General features: G+C 38.8%; 1 protein-coding gene across 7 annotated transcripts in view; it reads right to left on the reverse strand.

Annotated features, from left to right (window-relative positions):
- The window catches only part of LOC115221983 (zinc finger CCCH domain-containing protein 13), an 86,288-nt gene that overhangs the window by 2,115 nt on the left and 65,438 nt on the right, over positions 1 to 18,735 (reverse strand). The window contains exons 9-19 of one of the 7 annotated variants that reach the window (XM_036511465.1): positions 18,247 to 18,306; positions 16,616 to 17,045; positions 14,541 to 14,931; positions 11,915 to 12,056; positions 10,638 to 10,765; positions 8,671 to 8,924; positions 6,546 to 6,979; positions 5,357 to 5,500; positions 3,002 to 3,220; positions 686 to 695; positions 436 to 640 (exon numbers count right to left, since the gene is read on the reverse strand). In XM_036511465.1, the coding sequence (XP_036367358.1) occupies positions 436 to 640; positions 686 to 695; positions 3,002 to 3,220; positions 5,357 to 5,500; positions 6,546 to 6,979; positions 8,671 to 8,924; positions 10,638 to 10,765; positions 11,915 to 12,056; positions 14,541 to 14,931; positions 16,616 to 17,045; positions 18,247 to 18,306 (2,417 nt within the window). Of the gene's footprint in view, positions 1 to 435; positions 696 to 3,001; positions 3,221 to 5,356; positions 5,501 to 6,545; positions 6,980 to 8,670; positions 8,925 to 10,637; positions 10,766 to 11,914; positions 12,057 to 14,540; positions 14,932 to 16,615; positions 17,046 to 18,246; positions 18,307 to 18,735 lie in introns of all 7 variants that reach the window. The other 6 variants (XM_036511464.1, XM_036511462.1, XM_036511461.1 and 3 more) reach the window with 6 other exon arrangements.

Below are 18,735 nucleotides of genomic sequence, written 5' to 3' on the forward strand. Positions count from 1 at the left end.
AAGTTTGGGGTGAAATTTGTAAATTAAAGCTACCATTGGTTTCATGCTAAGAAAAACAGGAAAATACCCTAGTGCCTTAACAATTTTTTAAGTCAATCTCATGGACAAAGGTGTTTGCCTCCATTTTGGAAAACACATATGTATATATACACGATGAGCTTTTTTCAGTTTCCACCAACCAAATCCACTCACAGAGCCTTTGGCTACAGCAGAAGGCACAGGCTACACAGAGGGGCTGAATCTGAAACCATGTGGTTGGGAAGCAAGAGTTCTCAAACACAACACAGCCATGCTTAAATGAGCTGGTACATCGAGTAATATGGGAAAAGAAACAGTTTTACTTGAATCCCTTTAAAACACAAACAATGAAAGAAGATACATCAATTTGACGCTGATCATTGATTATCATAAAAATAAGAAAAAACAAAACAAAACCTTATCAATCTGGCAGAGCTGGCGCCGGATCTCCAAATCTCTCCTAGCACAGAGAGCCCGCCGATGTGATCCAATATCATGAAGAAGATTACTTCTGTCTTTGTTCTTTTTTACAGAAGCCATGTGGAGAGCAGCAATGTGGTTTCGAAACTTGAACTGATCAACTTCAGGTGGATTAGTATCTTTTGTTGAATTTTCATTTGTTGAATTTTCATTTGTTGAATTTTCAGTTGTTGAATTTTCATTTGGCTGGTCTTTGCCTAGAAAAGATACATATATAAATATAACGGGAAGATTTACGAAAATAAACAAAAGACGAAGGCAGGTGGAGTACAAACAAACAAATATATTAGTATGGCGCTCAGGAATAGAAATAGAACAAGTCTTTTATGTTTTGAGGCTACGCTCTTCGACGGAAAGATACACAGAAAAGAAACAAGGAGAGAAAAAAAAAAAAAAATATATATATATATATAGATAGATAGATAGATAGATAGATAGATAGATGGATGGATTAAATCAAGGGTTCCCAAACTTTTTTGGTGTTGCCACCCGCTTGGCACCCAGGCCACTCACCACCACAAATATAAGCCACTTTTTACAACAAATTCAAAACAACTGAATTTCACAAATAAAACTCAACCCATTTTCACACCAATTATTTTGTTGTTTTTTTGGCCACCCCCATTATCGCCCCACATTTTTCAATGCCAGCTAGATCTTTCCACCACCCCTAGGGTGGAGGTGGGGGTGTTAGAAGTACCACCCACCTTCAGAACCACTGGATTAAATTATAATATTTTTATGATGTAAAAAAGAAATAAAATACTGTAAATCCTCGAGTATAATCCGCATTTTCCCCCACAAATTTAACAGTTAAAATCCTTAGTGCGTACTATATACAAGGTTAAAAAGGAAAATTATTTTCTAAGCAATGTCCGAGTCCCTATTTGCTGTCCGGCAATGTTTATTCAGACGCATTTTGTGATGTCGGACACGAAAATACCTTAAGCTAAGCATGAAAGCAATGAAGTCATAAAAGAATCATCCGTAACTTGCAGTAAGCAACATTTATTAAACGTTATAACTGTTATTTCTTTATTTTCTGCAAACAGAATGCACAAAAAAGCTACACGTTTGCATTATGTTATCTTTATAATAATAAAGGATGTTACCGTATACATTTTTATAAACCAAGGACGTTATATAGACCTCCCTGACTCAAGTTAGAGAAAGGGTGCATATTATACACAAGGTTTAGGTTTTTTAGAAGTACAGCCCCCTAAAAATCCCCTGCATATTATACTCAAGAGCAGACTATACTCAAGGATTTATGGTAGATTACAGTTAGTTTCAAAAATGAATATAGTCAGTTGTTCAATTGACTGAATAGCCCGAGGAGACATCATCATCATCAACATTCATTTTCCATAGTGGCAAGGAGTTCAGTCTCATTGTGTGGCGACTTGAGCAAGTGTCTTCTACTATAGACCCAGGCCAACCAATGCATTGACAGTAAAAGGCGGCAAGCTGGAAAAAACGTTAGCACGCTGGAGGAAATGCTTAGCGGTATTTCGTCTGCCACTACGTTCTGCGTTCAAATTCTGCCGCAGTCGACTTTGCCTTTCATCCTTTCAGGGTCAATTAAATAAGTACCAGTTACGCACTGGGGTCGATGTAATCGACTTAATCCGTTTGTCTGTCCTTGTTTGTCCTCTCTGTGTTTAGCCCCTTGTGGGTAGTAAAGAAATAGAAAATGCATTGACAGTAGATTTGGTAGATGGAATCTGAAAGAAAGCCATCATGTGTATGTGTGTCTCCTTATCTCGACATTGTGTGATAATTGTAAATGAGTGTCCCTGTCATACAAGCAGTACCATTCATTTCCAATATTTTGTGAGAACATATCTGGCAATGGGAAAATATTACCTTGCTTAAAAAAAGGGTGAAGATTGGTGACATGAAGGGCATCTGGCCATAAAAAATTTGTGCCTCAATAAACTCCATTACAAAAGTGGACATAAAAAAACAATGATAAAAAAACAACAAATTACAATAAAACATCATCATCATCATCATCATCGTTTAAGGTCCGCTTTCCATGCTAGCATGGGTTGGATGATTTTGACTGAGGGCTGGCGAACCAAATGGCTGCACCAGGCTCCAGTCTTGATTTGGCAGAGTTTCTACAGCTGGATGCCCTTCCTAATGCCAACCACTCCGAGAGTGTAGTGGGTGCTTTTTACGTTCCACTGGCACGGGGGCCAGTCAAGTGGTACTGGCAACAACCTCGTTCGAATCCTTTCACACATGCCACCAGCACAGGTGCCAGTAAGGCAATGTTGGTAACGATCACGCTCGAACGGTGCCCTTTTACATGCCACTAGCACGGAAGCCAGTTGGCTGCTCTGGCAATGATTACGCTCGGATGGTGCTCCTGGCATCCTACTAACACGGGCACAAAGCCAGGTAACAAAAACATGTGTCCACAGGCATAACACACACCAATGAATAGCAGTGGGAAATAAGAAATATCTGAAAGATTCAACTGAAAGAAAGAAATTACCCTGTTCGTTTGTCTCTTTTATTTCCCTTAAATGTTTATTGCAAATGTCTTGAAGTTTAATGAAGATAAAGTCACCAGCAAACTGACGAGAGACACCAATCTTACTAAATATCCGGCCAGGCCTGAACCCCTGCAAAGCAGAGCCCAACTGTTCAGTAGGTTTCGGACGGTTTGTTTGCATCATGTGTGACCAATCAATATTGAGGACATCAACAATACCTGCAAAGAAAGTAAGAAAGGAAAATATATAAATACATATAAGAAGTTTAGAAACTTCAAGAGAATGCAAAATAATTTGTTTTTAACCCCTTACCCGGCAGAAACGAATATATGCGTTTTGACCGAAATCGTTTTTTTCTATCTCTGGTGAGTTAACTTGTCAAAAGATAGACTCGCCAAAATCGACAGCAAACGAGTTCCTTCGTCTATTATAAACTCTTTTTTGACATATTCTATATACATATAGTAAAATAAAACAATTAAAAAATATGTCTGAAAAAATACATTTATTTTCAAAATAATTGTTGGAACTTGAAGCAGATAATGCTATAAATGATAGAGCACTGTGCTGACCTCTTCTATTTACAGAGAAGGTGGGTTCGAATCTCAGGGGTAGCCTTCAACCTTTTCTCACCAAAAGAAATTTTAATCCAATATTCACATATTTATAGCTTTACAAATACAAATGTATTTATCATGAACAGTTTTAAAAAAAAGGGGGACATTTGCAGTGAAGAAATAAAAAAATAATGAAGCAAAACAAATCAATAATAATTAAGCAATAAACACGAAAGTCAAATGTAAAATTCTGCTATAAAAGCTTCAATCATCTTCATCCTTTAACATCTGCTTTCCATGCTGGCATGGATGGGTTGGATGGTTTGACCAGAGCTGGCAAGCTAGAGGGCTGCACCAGATTCCAGTCTGATTTGGATTGGCTTCTACAGCTGGATGCCCTTCCTTAGAAATAGAAACTTCTCAGAAAGATTTTTCGTAAGTGTAGGTAGGGCTATATAGTTAAGAAGCTTGCTTTGTAACGACATGGTTTGGGGTTCAGTCCCACCATGTGGCATTTTGGACAAGGGCTGACCATTGCCCTGTGAGTGAATTTTGTAGACAGAAACTGTGTGGGAATCTGTTATGTATGTGTGTGTGTCTTTGTGTTTGTCCTCCCTTCCTGCAGCGTGGCAACCAGTGTTGGTTTGTTTATGCCCCATTAATTTAGGTGTCTTGGCAAAATAGGTCAATAGAATAAGTACCAGACTTGAAAAACATGTACTTGGATGAATTTATTCGACTAAACCCTTCGAGGCAATGGCAGAAAGAAGTAAAAAATAAAAGATAAATCAATGGAGGTCTGGACCTTGGTGATGAATTGTGGGGAAAAGGTGCCACGTTTTGAAGTAACTATTAACGTATATATTTAAGAGATGAGGAATTATGTACATTATTTACATTCAATGGATATTTGTCCTCATCTTGTGTTGTGAACACATTTCGGCTGATATATCATCCAGACTTCATCAGGTGTCTTGGGGAAATTTCGAACCTGGGTTCTCATTCCTAAGGTATTTTTCGATGTTATTATTTTTATTATTATTGTTCAGGTCACTACTTGGAATCGAACTCGGAATCTTGGGGTTAGTAGCCCGCACTCTTAACCACTACGCCATATGCCCATGGGACTGGCCGGATATTTACTAAGATTGGTGTACGTTGTCAGTTTGCTGGTGACTATATCTTCATTAAACTTCAAGACATTTACAATAAACAATTATTAAAAATACCTTAGGAATGAGAACCCAGGTTCGAAATTTCCCCCAAAACACCTTAAGATGGCTGGAGGGTATATCAGCCGAAATGTGTTAACAACAAACAAGATGAGAGCAAATATCCGTCATCATCATCATCATCGTTTAACGTCCGCTTTCCGTGCTAGCATGGGTTGGACGGTTCAACTGGGGTCTGGGAAGCCAGAAGGCTGCACCAGGCCAGTCAGATCTGGCAGTGTTTCTACAGCTGGATGCCCTTCCTAATGCCAACCACTCCGTGAGTGTAGTGGGTGCTTTTTACGTGCCACCGACACAGGTGCCAGATGAGGCTGGCGAACGGCCACGGCCGGATGGTGCTTTTTACGTGCCACCGGCATGGAGGGTACGCAAGGCTGGCAACGGCCACGATCGGATGGTGTTTGTTACGTGCCACCAGCACGGAGGCCAGTCGATGTGGTGCTGGCTACGGCCACGTTCGGATGGTTGAATGTAAATAATGTAAATAACTATTAACGTGTTGCTCAGTGAATGTACAACTATTTCACCAAATACATAGCAAATTTAATAAAAAACATAAGCTCACTTTTCTTTTTCTTCTTCTTGTCCCCACCGACTCCAAGGAGATCCAGGTCCAAATCTCCTGTCATGCTCTCTTCTTCTGAACTGATCTCTTCATACTGCATACTTTCAGTGTCTAGATCGATACCATCTGAAGTTAAAACAGAACCTAATTCAACTAAAACAGATAATTATGATGCCTCGTTTCTCCTGTCGCATTTGCAAACAATAGAAAAAGGAAAATTATTCATGTAAATTTCTATATATTAATAATAATAATAATAATAATATTACCGTATTTTAATGCACATAAGGAACCCCACCCCCTTTTTTTTCATCAAAAATTAGGTTTAAAAAATATGGTTGCTTCTTATACATGGATAGTATTATAATCCCTTACAAAACCATTTTTCAAATTAGGGGGTTCCTTATACACGTTGAAATACGGTAGTGGTGGTAATAATAATAATAATAATAAATGCCCTGATCCTTTTTCTTAGTGTATTAAATTAGTGACTGGAAAAACAACAAAACAAAAAGGCACTACGTAAAACTAAAATGGAATTTTTACCGACTGCAATCTCATACAGGAAATAACAACATTTCTCTATTTCCATTGAGATTTTAATTCAAGTATGAATATTTTAACCCTTGTGATACTAACCCACTCAAGACCAACCCTGCTTCTATGATACAAACTTTCTATATAAAATGAGCTAAATTAAAATTTCCCATTAAAATTCCATGTTAATCTATGTCCTAGTTACCAACTAAGTAATGACCAAGATATTTGAGTAAATTCCTTGTCATTTTCAAAATTAATTGAAATAAAGAGGATGTGGGTCAACAGTAATATGGTAACGAAAGGGCCAATAAGATGATAAATTGGGACCACAGGTATTTCAGAGGCTGGGTTAATAGTGAAAAGGTTAACCCTTTCGTTACTAACCCGGCCGAAAAATTTTTTGGTTCATAATACCAACCCGGCCATAACCGGCCGAGAGAACCTATTGTTATTTAAATGTAAATTTGAACCCAAATCTCGTTAGTACATTCGTTACCAACGTGTTCAGTGTAGTAATACATCTAAAGCCAGGAACTTCTGATTAATTCAAAGAGATTATCATTATCAAGCTCACAACTGAGTACACACATAATCAGACATGATATACACACTTAGCTCTAGTATGGAAATAGAAAAGAAATGTACTTACTAATATCAGAGTTCTGTCTTGGAGCAGGAGTGGCGACAGGGTTAGGAGGATTGGGAAGTGGAGGTGCAAAGTTCATGTTAGCAGCCATGTTGTGCATAGGATGCATGTTAATGGACATGGGGGGGTTGGGTAAACAGGAAGGAAGAGAGAGTGAGAGGGGAGGGAGGTTGTTCATGTTAGGCTGAGAGAGGGAATTGTGTGGAAGTATGCCAGACAAGAGGGGCGAGTTCATTGGTGGACCCGCCATCGACATGGCTACTAAACTATGGAGGGGGACACAACCGGGTGCATCACCGAGTAACGGCTGCTTGATGACATTGGGCATAATATCAACAAGATTCCCATGATTGGAGGAGTCAGGCTGAGGCCGGAAATCAGACATCGGCTCCGGGTCTGGTAGCAATCGAGGTAAGAGTTCTGGCTTCATTCTGAAACTAAACAAAGGAAAACCAAGATAAACACTTTCGCTTTAATCTTTAATTTAAAACTAAATAGAATTCAATGTGAGGTATACTTGCCATCTGAATATGGCTAACCACTAAGGGTGGGTGTTACTGTAGCTTGTAGCCCCAGGAGAACATCATCTCCAGCTGGCTTTAGGCACACTTTCTGTGCCCTTATGGTATTTGCAAAGGGAGGTCATCCTTCCCTCGTCAACCTAAGTGATATGCATGGACTGCAGTTTCTAGGTATTGACCTGTCTTCAGCGTACGACAATCACCGGTTTTCGATGAAAGGGGTCCCAATGCAAATATTTATATCGTTTTTCCAGTATTTATAAATAAAATTCAACACAACCATAAATCATCCACAACAAATTATGTGCAAAAATTACAATGTCCATTTGTTGAATATAATACTTTGATTTCATATCTCAAACGATACAGACAGCTGTCACTTATAACTGGGTAACATGTACCATGGTTTTATTAATTGTTTTAGGTGCCAATGTAGTTGTAAGCGGGCATAGATACTCTCCTGACCCAGTGGAACAGCAAGGATTTGACAGCTGGAGAAAGAGGGAGCTGCACCAGTACCAGGCTTCTATGAATTTTCAACTGAGTAGTCTGGAGCAGCATGATACAAAGTACTTTGTTTAACTCTTTAGCATTTAAGCCGACCATATCTGGTTCAAATATTCTACCTGTTTTATGTTCAAAGTGGCCAGATCCAGCTTTTCACACTTAACCTACAATACGACTCTAAAAAATAAACAAACACATCATCAAAATCTCAAAGCTACGAGAGATAATGCATGATTGATTCCAAACATGGTGGATAAATATGCATTACAATTGAGAGAGTAATCTGAATACAAAAGGGTTAAAGACACAAGGCACCACCTGATCCTGGAATTGAACTCACAACATTATGATCATGAGCCAAACATCCTGACTACTCAGCCACATCCCTTTTTCCATGCTAGCATGAGTTAGATGAGTACATATTATTGAGGTATTGTTCTACAGCTGGATGCCCTTCCTTTACAAATACTTTTTTTTTATTCTACCAGGCTTCCAAAGCACAAAACTAGCAGATGAATTACTGACAAGGAATATCATTAAAAAAAATAGCCAACAATTCTCGCAGACTCCTTCACCACACATTTTCTCTTCACAAAAAGTTAACTTTCCATATTTCAGTAATTATATACAAAGATTAAAAGAATTTTAAGAAAACATCATCATTATCATCGTTTAACGTCCGCTTTCCATGCTAGCATGGGTTGGACGGTTCGCCTGGGGTCTGGGAAGCCAGGAGGCTGCACTAGGCTCCAGTCTGATCTGGCAGTATTTCTACAGCTGGATGCCCTTCCTAACACCAACCACTCCAAGAGTGTAGTGGGTGCTTTTTACATGCCACCGGCACAGTGGCCAGAGGAGGCTGGCAAACGGCCATGATCGGTTGGTGCTTTTTACATGTCACTAGCACAGACACCAGTCAAGGCGGTGCTGGCATCGGCCATGTTCGGATGGTGCATTTTTACATGCCACCAGTACGGATATCACAACTACAATTTCCATCTGATTTTTATTTTGATGCTGATGTACTTGACTCAATAGGTCTCCTCAAGCACAGCAGGTCACCAGTTAAAACAAAATTAAACATTCTATTGACTACTCACCAAATATCTGATATTTCTTTATGGTGTCGATCCAGTAAAGTTCTATTGAGTGGTAGTCGAGGCATTGTGGAGAGGTTTGGTTTCTCCCAGTGGTACCGACTATTTCTTTCTTTGTGAGGTTGCCACATCCGATACTCCTCTTTCGGATTGTGCATTTGACGTATTGGTTGAGGTATGAAGCCGCCTCGGCCAGGACTCCGTTTGAACCTATCTTCCTTAATGTGAGGCTCAATAATAGGGATTACAGGTTCTTGCTGAAATGAGGCAATATAGTCAGTGGTTATTTTTAAGACATTGTTACATGGCCCAAGCTTGGGGCGGGGAAAGAAAAGCAAAATATTCTGCCGTCACACTGTAACTATATTCTTTTTTATTTTATTTATTTCAGTCATTTGACTGCAGCCATGCTGGAGCACTGCCTTTAGTCGAACAAATCGACCCCAGAACCTATTCTTCGTAAGTCTAGTACTTATCCTACTGGTCTCTTTTGCTGAAGTGCTAAGTTACAGAGACAGTGTTGGCGAATCTCAGGAAGCATGGAAATTTTGAAGGATGCAGTGCTCCGACAACTAACAATTGATGCCGGCAGTTTGTTCTATGCTTCAAGCATCAGTTGTTAGTTGTCGGAGTACTGCATCCTTCAAAACTTCCATGCTTCCTGAGATTCGCCAACACTACACCTGATTTTCTCCCCTCCATACACACGCAAGCATGTATCTGATACATACACTGTTCGCTTCCCAGACATTTGTAAATTAAAGCACATGCTTTATACGCACTTTTGACAAGTTGTGGTGCACGTGAGCACTGTATACAATAATTTCATTATTATATATGTATGGGCTCCATTTGTCTGTTTCAGCATGGATGCCCTTCTTAACACCAACCACTTTACAGAGTGTAGTGGCTGCTTTTACATAATACCAACACAGGTGCTCTAACATAGCACCAGCATGGGTGCTTCTGTGTGGCAGCGGTATGGGTGCTTTTACATGGCACCAGCACCTATGAACCTGCAAGACTAGGCTGAGAGAGGGATGGTTGTAGAGGACCTGCCTGTATGCATGGGCAGTCATGATTTTACTTAGCTTGATGTGTCCTCTCAAATACAGCAAACTCCCAGAAGTCTCAGTCCCTTGTTATCTCCTATGAGGCCCAACATCTAAAGATCTTCTCTAACCACTTTGTTCCATGTCTTCCTGAGTCTACCCCTTCCATACGTTCCCTCCTAAATTAGAGATCAGCAAAGTTTACAAATATTTTTAACAGTAACTATAAGACAAAAATGGCATGTGTGTGTGTGTATACAATGGACTTGTGTACATTTTTCATTGACCAAATTTCATGAGGCTTTGATTAGCCTGAGGAGGACACTTTCTGAAGATGCCCAAGTAATGGATTCTCACCCAGAACTATGTGGTTGCAAAACAAACCTCTGAATCACACAGTCAGGCCACTGATTAATTAGACTTACTATAAATGCAGGATAACTGGATATAAACCCTGAAGCCATTAGGTTATGTGAAGGAGTTAAATAGTTACTCTTAATTTATACTCCATAAACTAAAAAAACGGGAGCAAATACTCATATGAATGAAGAATAATTAGGCTTAAATGTCTAATGTGACACTTCTGCCTCCACAAAAAGACTTGTAAATTGCTGGAGTTTTTGGGAAGGAGGGGTCCATTGTTTACAAAACATTTTCTTCTTCAACATATTTACTTTGATAATAACATCAAATGTTTAAAATCAAGTCAAATATACATAAAGTATTAGGTTTAAATTTCTCTCCCTCTGAAGTAGAGAAAATTTTTCCCTATATATCCAAACACACAGCATCAATATGATACACAGTAATACACAACTGGAATGAAGATATTTAAAATTATGAGCAGAGGACCAGATTATTTTCTCTTTGTTCTTTTAGTGAGTTTGAGACAATAGAGCAGAAGCTTTAAATGCTTACCTGGGGTTCCTCAGGCCGATTCAAAATATCATCAGCAGACTCATCATCAGACCAATCACTGAAAGTGAGTTCTTGGTTCTGAGACGGTTGAGCTGAAGGCTTATCTTTCTCATCATGCGAAGCAGCTACTAGAAATAAAAGCAGACATGTATGTGTAAGCTGATTTGAATCATAAACTCGGAATCGTTAAAGAAAAGAGAGGATAGTTATGATGCAGCTACAGTAATTAAAATCTCTATATATATAAACGGCAAAATGTCTGTGTGCGTGTCCTTTATACAAATCCACAATTTTTCAGTTAGAGAGCTCGCACTTTCTATGGTCATTCAAAACTGTCCAAGGGTGGTCGTGCACATCTTTACATTTCTCCTGTCACCCCGCAAAGCCATTAAAAAATCAATAGAAATGACTTTTTTGTGAATTTTCTATCCAAAATCCAATCAAAATGCCTGAAACTTGATATGCCAAATGAATGCCAGCTAGCTGTATGTGATTGGTCGGAGATTTGGACAGTACTCGCGTGTACGTGCGCATGCATGCAGCTGTATATGCATGCACTAGCACTATGACTCGACGTTGCCGGGTCATAGTGCTAGTGATAAATAAAAAGGTTTCACAACAATCAAACAGGCATGGTTATGTGGTCTGAACCATGTGGCTTTTGATTTGAGACCAATGTGTGGCATCTTGGGCAAGTGTATTCCACTATAGCCTCAAGACGACCAATAATCAATGAGTAAAATTTGGTAAACAGAAACTGCATGGAAGCCCCATGCACACATGTGCCTGTGTCATTGAGAAATGAGTGTAACAAACAATAAATTCCGTAAGTTCAGTGTGTTGAACAAAAATTTCTTTGTGGTGTTTATTCTGCCTCAGTTGTACAGAGACTCCCTTCTCACTATCATTATCAGAAATGCAGTGAACCAGTGACTGGCTCTTTGGAAACTTATTATCAATGACACTAATGTTCACAAATGAACAATATAATTCACACCTTAACAATAATACTGCCATCACCATCACCACCAGCTTCATCACAACCATCATTCACCCCACTACTAAAGCATTCTCTATTGTATGAGTCTTGGCTTACTTGTTGCTTAATTTTACTGACCATTCCCACTTAGTAACAAAGTCTACTTTCATTTTTTGAGAAAAAATGATGCCCCACTGTGCAGCACCTTGGGTATCTTCTACCATTGCTCCCAGTTCAACCAAAGCATTGTGAGTGGATTTGGTAGATGGAAACTGAAAGAAACAACACAACTACAAACCTTTTGGAGATACCCCATGACAAACACGCTTCTTATCTTTCCCGTCCAGAGATGGAGATTTCGATGAAGATCGCTTTCTTTTCTCTTTCTTCTTTGGTCTGAGCTTTCTCATCATCAGACCTTTTACATCATCATAGAGTAACTGTATAAAAAAAACAACTAGTGAGTGAGGGGGGAAAAAGGTGAAAAGAAATTTTCCGGACAATAACTGTGTTATACATAGTAAAGATCGATATATTCTTAAGTATAAGGGTAAAAAAACTGATGCTTAGCTCTGAATTCATGAACATTAAGCAGATGACGAACAAATCTCTTAAGACAGGACATCTGCTTATCAACAAATAACATTCTAATAAGATTAGGTAGTTATTGCCCTTTAAATAAAGAAACACACAACTGTCTCTTAGAGATACACTTAAATGTTTTACAGAGATTCACTCAAATGTCTTACGTAGAAATACTTTTAAGGGTCCTTCCCAAAGATGCATTTAAATGTCCTATCCAGAGGACTAGAGGATAAACTTAAATGTCTTACTAAGTGATACCCTAAAGTGTCCCACCTAGCAATACTCCTATGCATCCCACCCAGAGATAAATACATCATATTCAAAGGAATTCATCCTTACAAACATCGAACATTCTATTAACTTCAGAATCAATGCTGTTTAGAATGGCTGTCAGAATTTACCAAATATCTCAGACTGACCACAAGTACAAGGCATGAAAGCAGAGTCTTTGTGTAAGAGTTTAGTCACTTGTCAATTAATTTTACAATGGTAGATGATAGATATTGACTAAGTAAAATCTAAATTTAAGAAATTTATTAGCACCATGCTCTTTGAAAACAAAGAAAATTTACAGATACTTTTGACTGCTCAAGTTATCCTTCTTTTTAAACCTGTTTTTATAATTCAACGTGACAACTCTGTTACTCTTACAAACTCACTTTCAATAAGAACCTATCCATGATTAAAGTTTGGGATTGCAATATTATTAATACTTTTTATTGCAAACAGTTCACAGGTAAATGTGTGTCATCCAAATACAAAAATTCTCATATCTAAATTCTGAAGTGCTTCATGAATGAAGCAAACGAAAAATAAGTGGAACTTATTATACAGATGTGTTGGGTTCTTTGGAAGAGAAATGAAGTTTTTGGCAATCAGCCATATCTGCAGGGGGGGGGGGGGGGGTGAAGAGTGAACAAATGAAATAATATTGCATTTTTAGCAGCAAAACTAGCCCAACTATCATTCTATGGCTGAGTGGTTGAAATTATAGAAAAATCTTTCTAAATTTTAAGGTCCTGACAATATAGAAATGAGTGAGAGGTACTAAAAATATTTAACTCTTTAGCGTTCAGATAACTCTTTCAAATGTAATGCTTAGTTTGTTTATATTGTTTTGAATTAATCATGCATTATCTCATAGCTTCAAGAATTTGTTGATGTGATTGATTATTTTTAGAATGATATTGTAGAGTAGGTGTGAGAGGCCAGATCTCTTATAGAATATTTGGGCTGGATATGGCTGGTTTAACCCTTTAGTATTCAAACCAGTCATATCCACTCCAAATATTCTACCTGTTTTATGTTCAAATAAACTAGATCCACCCTTTCACACCTACCCTACAATGTTATTCTAAAAGTAAACAATAATATCACTGAAACACTGAAACCACAAGATAATACATGATTAATTCAAAGCAATGTGATAGAATAATCTAAATGCTAAATGGTTTTTAAAAAAGGTTCCAGTGGCACGTAAAAAGCACCATTTGATCGTGGCAGTTTGCCAGCCTCGCCTGGCCTCCGTGCCGGTGGCATGTAAAAAGCACCATCCGATCGTAGCCATTGTCAGCCTCGTCTGGCCTCCGTGCCAGTGGCACGTAAAAAGCACCAACCGATCGTGGCCATTTGCCAGCCTCGTCTGGCACGTAAAAAGCACCCACTACACTCATGGAGTGGTTGACGTTAGGAAGGGCATCCAGCCATAGAAACATTGCCAGATCAGACTGGGCCTGGTGCAGCCTTCTGGCTTCCCAGACCCCAGTTGAAACCGTCCAACCCATGCCAGCATGGAAAGCGGATGCTAAACGATGATGATGTGGTAAGAACAAACACCAATATTTACAAGTATTATTTATATTTGATAGTGTTTAGCAGTGTTTCTCAACTATTTTTTTTTTTATCTATGGATCCCTTTGATTATTATTTTATTCTGGTGGACCCCCATAGCCATTCAATGTTTAAAAACTAGTTTTATAGAAACTTCTTCCAAAATTCCTATTTTGTTATTTACTCATTAACTTGTGTTGGTTGAAGTATGAAAATGTTAGAGAAAAAAAACCTAGCTGTTTCTTGCATTACATACATTTAGATTAAAACTTTTCACGGACCCTTAAAATACTACTGTGGGCCCAAATTTACCATTTCACTAGTGTGGACCCTACAAAAGTCTTATATGGACACCAGTTGAGAACCACTGGTGTATAGTATTTCCATATAAACATCAGCAAAAACATCCAAATGAACATTATTAACAAGATAGAAATGGCATCTACAATTTATTTCAAACAGTCATGAATGATCGAATGATTAAAGAGTAAAGATATAAAACATCTTACCGGATTATCAACATCCTTAGGCTTCTCAGGGTCCTTAACTTTCAACCTGTCTGCTTCTTTATCTAAGAACTCTTTCTCTCTCATACCCCTACCAGGATCCCACTCTTTGCCTCTTTTCTTGTCAAGAATATGTTTGGGAAGTGGAGATCTTTGTCTGGCTCCGGGCCAAGGGCTACCATCAGGAAGAGGCCCTTCCTTTTCTCTCAACAAATCATTTTGATTTGGAGGCCACCGGTTATGAATCCATTCTCGGTTTACAGGTGGATCTGGGCGATGTTCCCCAACACTGCTGTGGCTGTGGAAAGACTCTACTGGTGATGTATCTCTGTGATGCTTCAATGAAGGTGACCGAGACCGAGCCTGGTCAGGTTCTTGATCTCTAGGGCGCTTTCTGTAAAGGTAAATAAAACAATAATCAGTAGAGCACAAGGCCTTGGATTTATAGAGCAACAAAAATGAGACTAGGTGATGCTGATGGCTTTATGGATACTGTTTATATTAGTTGGACTGTTGTCCTCATCTTGATAGTACTTTCACTGTTTCAGTTGTTATACAAACCAGCCTTTTTCAGGTGTTTTGTATTCATCATCATCATCATTGTTTAACGTCCGTTTTCCATGCTAGCATGGATTGGACGGTTTTGACTGAGGCTGGGGAACCAGATGGCTGCACCAGGCTCCAGTCTTGATCTGGCAGAGTTTCTACAGCTGGATGCCCTTCATAACACCAACCACTCTGAGAGTGTAGTGGGTGCTTTTTACGTGCCACCTGCATGGGGGCCAGTCAGGCGGTACTGGCAATGACCTTGCTCGAACCCTTTATTTGATCTCCAGGGGCACACTGCTCTCATTCTGCTCTCTGCGTTTTGTGACATTTTTTTGCTTCAGTTGAATCATGTGAATTACATTAGTGCCTTACCTGAGATTGAACTCAGAGCATCTAGGTGTCTGCACTGCATTAACCAATGTCTTCATCTATGAGCAGAGCACAGTAGATAAAGACATTGGTTAATGCAGTGCAGTCATTTAGAGGTTCTGAGTTCAATTCCAGGTAAGGCACTAAGGTAATTCATGTAACTGAACTAAAGCAAAAAAAAAAAATGTTACAAAATGCAGAGAGCCGAATAAGAGCAGTGTACCCCTGTAGATCAAATAAATGTTTAAAGGGTTAAATTCGAAATTCTGATACAACAACCAAGTTCAATGCAAGATACCTGAAGAAAACATAGTGAAAGCAACACTCAAGATGAGGCATTAGTCTGACTACTATAAACAGCAAACATAATATAAATTCTTCATCTCAGAAATATAGGGCAATCCTTCAGTATAGGTACCGTAAGTGGCTTTGTTTACATTTCTGAAGAAAACAGAAACTCTTTACTCCCACCCTAACCCCTTATATATATAAAAAAAAACACTTTCTTGAAATGTTTCCGGTACCTATACCGAAGTTACGCCAAATATAGAATTGTTTTTCTCAAGGAAAATCAGTAGCACAAACTAAATGAAATGGTTTCAACTATGAACTGAGTAAGAGTTTTAGAATCAGCCTGGCAGGAGGTTATATTTACCGACATATTACAATGCAAAAGTAAGCCTTAGAAAGAAAAATTTCTTTAAAACAAAAAAAAAAAAAATCAACATTATTGTTTCTTAACCCTTTTGTTGTCACATTTCTATAAAAAAAAAAACACTGCATTTGTTTTTGTTAATTTTGAAAATAATGAAGAATTTAGTAAAATAACTTCAATTAATAAACATATTGGTCTTCAGAGCATAAATTAGCAAGCAATTTTGATGAAAATTTTTGATTAAGAATTTTTTTTTGTGTATGTATTTGTGTAAGTACTATGTTTATTTTTTGTGTGTATATGTATGTGTTCATGTGTGTATGTATATTTGTATATGTTTATGTGCATGTATGTATATTTGTGTATGTATGTATGAGTATACACAGATACACATATATATACAGTACTTACACAAATATACATACATAAAAATGTTATACGGAAATTGCCAAACAAACACCTTCATTATCATGATACTTTAACCAAAAGATTGCCAGATAATTACCTTCTGTCTAATCGTTCTTTCTCTCCAGGGGATACATTATGCTTGTCCAGCCTGTCCTCCAGCTTTGGTTCATCTTTACGCAACTCAGGCCTACGAGGCCCTTCACCAGGCTGTCTACTCTCCCAACGGTCAGTTCGCATGTCAATGCGGTCGGGTGTCATTAATAACCCGGTGCCCAGTTCCGGACGCCGATCATACAACTCCTCTGCATCTCTCCGTCCGTTTCTCCAGTCATCCCGACCGTCCGGTCGTCTCGTACGCCGCATATCTGGAATGTCATGTAGTTCCTGTCGAGGATCATCATGACCTGGAAGACTCCTCTCGTTTCTGTGATCAGACCATTCTGGTGGCTCAGGACCGAAATAATCATCCCGGTGACGCTCCCATTCTGATCTCCTGCTAGGACGCTCTGCTGGAATAGAAAATTTATCTAAAAAGCATATAAAAAAAAAACAAAAAAAAACATTTACTGTGGCTCAGAGAGGAGAAGCCAAAAGTAGTCAGACATGGAAATATACAAATAATATAGAACAATACAGCAGAAGGTTACAACATTTGAGGTGCTAGAAATGAAAATTAATAGAATACAGGCATGGTTGTGTGGCCACACAGTTCCAAATTTGTTCTCACTGTAGCTTCAGGTTATCCAATACCTTGTGAATGAGATTTCATCATCATCATCATCATCGTTTAGCGTCCGCTTTTCATGCTAGCATGGGTTGGACGGTTCAACTGGGGTCTGGGAAGCCAGAAGGCTGCACCAGGCCCAGTCTGATCTGGCAATGTTTCTACGGCTGGATGCCCTTCCTAACGCCAACCACTCCGTGAGTTTAGTGGGTGCTTTTTACATGCCACTGGCACAGGTGCCAGACGAGGCTGGCAAACGGCCACAATCGGATGGTGCTTTTTACGTGTCACCGGCACGGGGGCCAGGCAAGGCTGGCAACGGCCACGAACGGATGGTGCTTAAAGAAAAACTGTACAGATGTTTGTTGTATATTAAGTGTGATACCTATGACTCAAGGTAAACACAGCCATTTAATAAATAAAGATCCATACAGTGAGTACCACACAAAATTACTGGAGTTGATGGAATTGATAGAAAAAAAACCCTATGAAGGTAATATTCCTCCATTGACATAGTGACATAGAAGGCATCTGTGCTGGTGACACATAAATGGCACCCACACCAGTGACATGTAAAAGGCCCTGGTGCCAGTGACATGTGAAAGGCCCAAAAATTTGAAACCATTAAAGCAGCGAGTTGGTGGAATCATTGGCAACTCGGAGAAGAATACTTAGTGGCATTTCTTGACTTTACATTCTGAGTTGAAATTCCACTGAGGTTGACTTTGCCTTTCATCCTTTCAGGATTGATGAAAAAGTACCAGTCATGCACTAGGGGGGGGGGTCAATGTAATCAACTACCCCCCCCCCCCTCACCAATCTCTCCCTATAGTAGAAAGGATTGTTAGTAATACACCAACATTTTAACATTTACTCCCTCTGAACTTGTGAAATTAAAATAAACAGTGGCAGCTAATATTAAGTGGTAGATGGTTGTGTGCCTATACCTAAGAGAAAGTAAAAATGATATTCAAAGATGAAAAAGAAATAAGTACAGAACTAACCTCTACCAAGACCTGGAAGTCTGTCTTCAGGTGGTGGAACATACCCACGCCCACGATGTCCTTTGAAGAAAGAAATGACTTTTTTTTATTAAAGAAAAGAATTATAGTAAAAATAATGTTAAACAGTAACAAAAAAAAAAAACTTTAGACAAAGTCATTTCTGTAATTAGTCTAAAAATAAGAGAATAAGGTGAACTTAAGAACAAAATATTCATCTCAGTAGATAGGAGGCTTATGTTATTATAGGTAACCTACAAGAAGAATTGAAATTAACTCTGCACCCTAACAAAATACTAAATTCAACACTAAATTCAAGGTTCTTACATACAGTAAGGTGAACCTGGTCACCAAGAATCAAGTGACTTGTTCATTGAGAAACACAATGTCGTCATCATTTAATGCCTGTTTTCCATAATGGCATGGGCTGGATAGTTTGACAGGAACTGACAAGGTAGAGGCCACACCTGGTTCCATAGTGTTTAGGTTTGG

The sequence above is a fragment of the Octopus sinensis genome, linkage group LG19, assembly GCF_006345805.1.
Source record: "Octopus sinensis linkage group LG19, ASM634580v1, whole genome shotgun sequence".
Taxonomy (NCBI): Eukaryota; Metazoa; Mollusca; class Cephalopoda; order Octopoda; family Octopodidae; genus Octopus; species Octopus sinensis.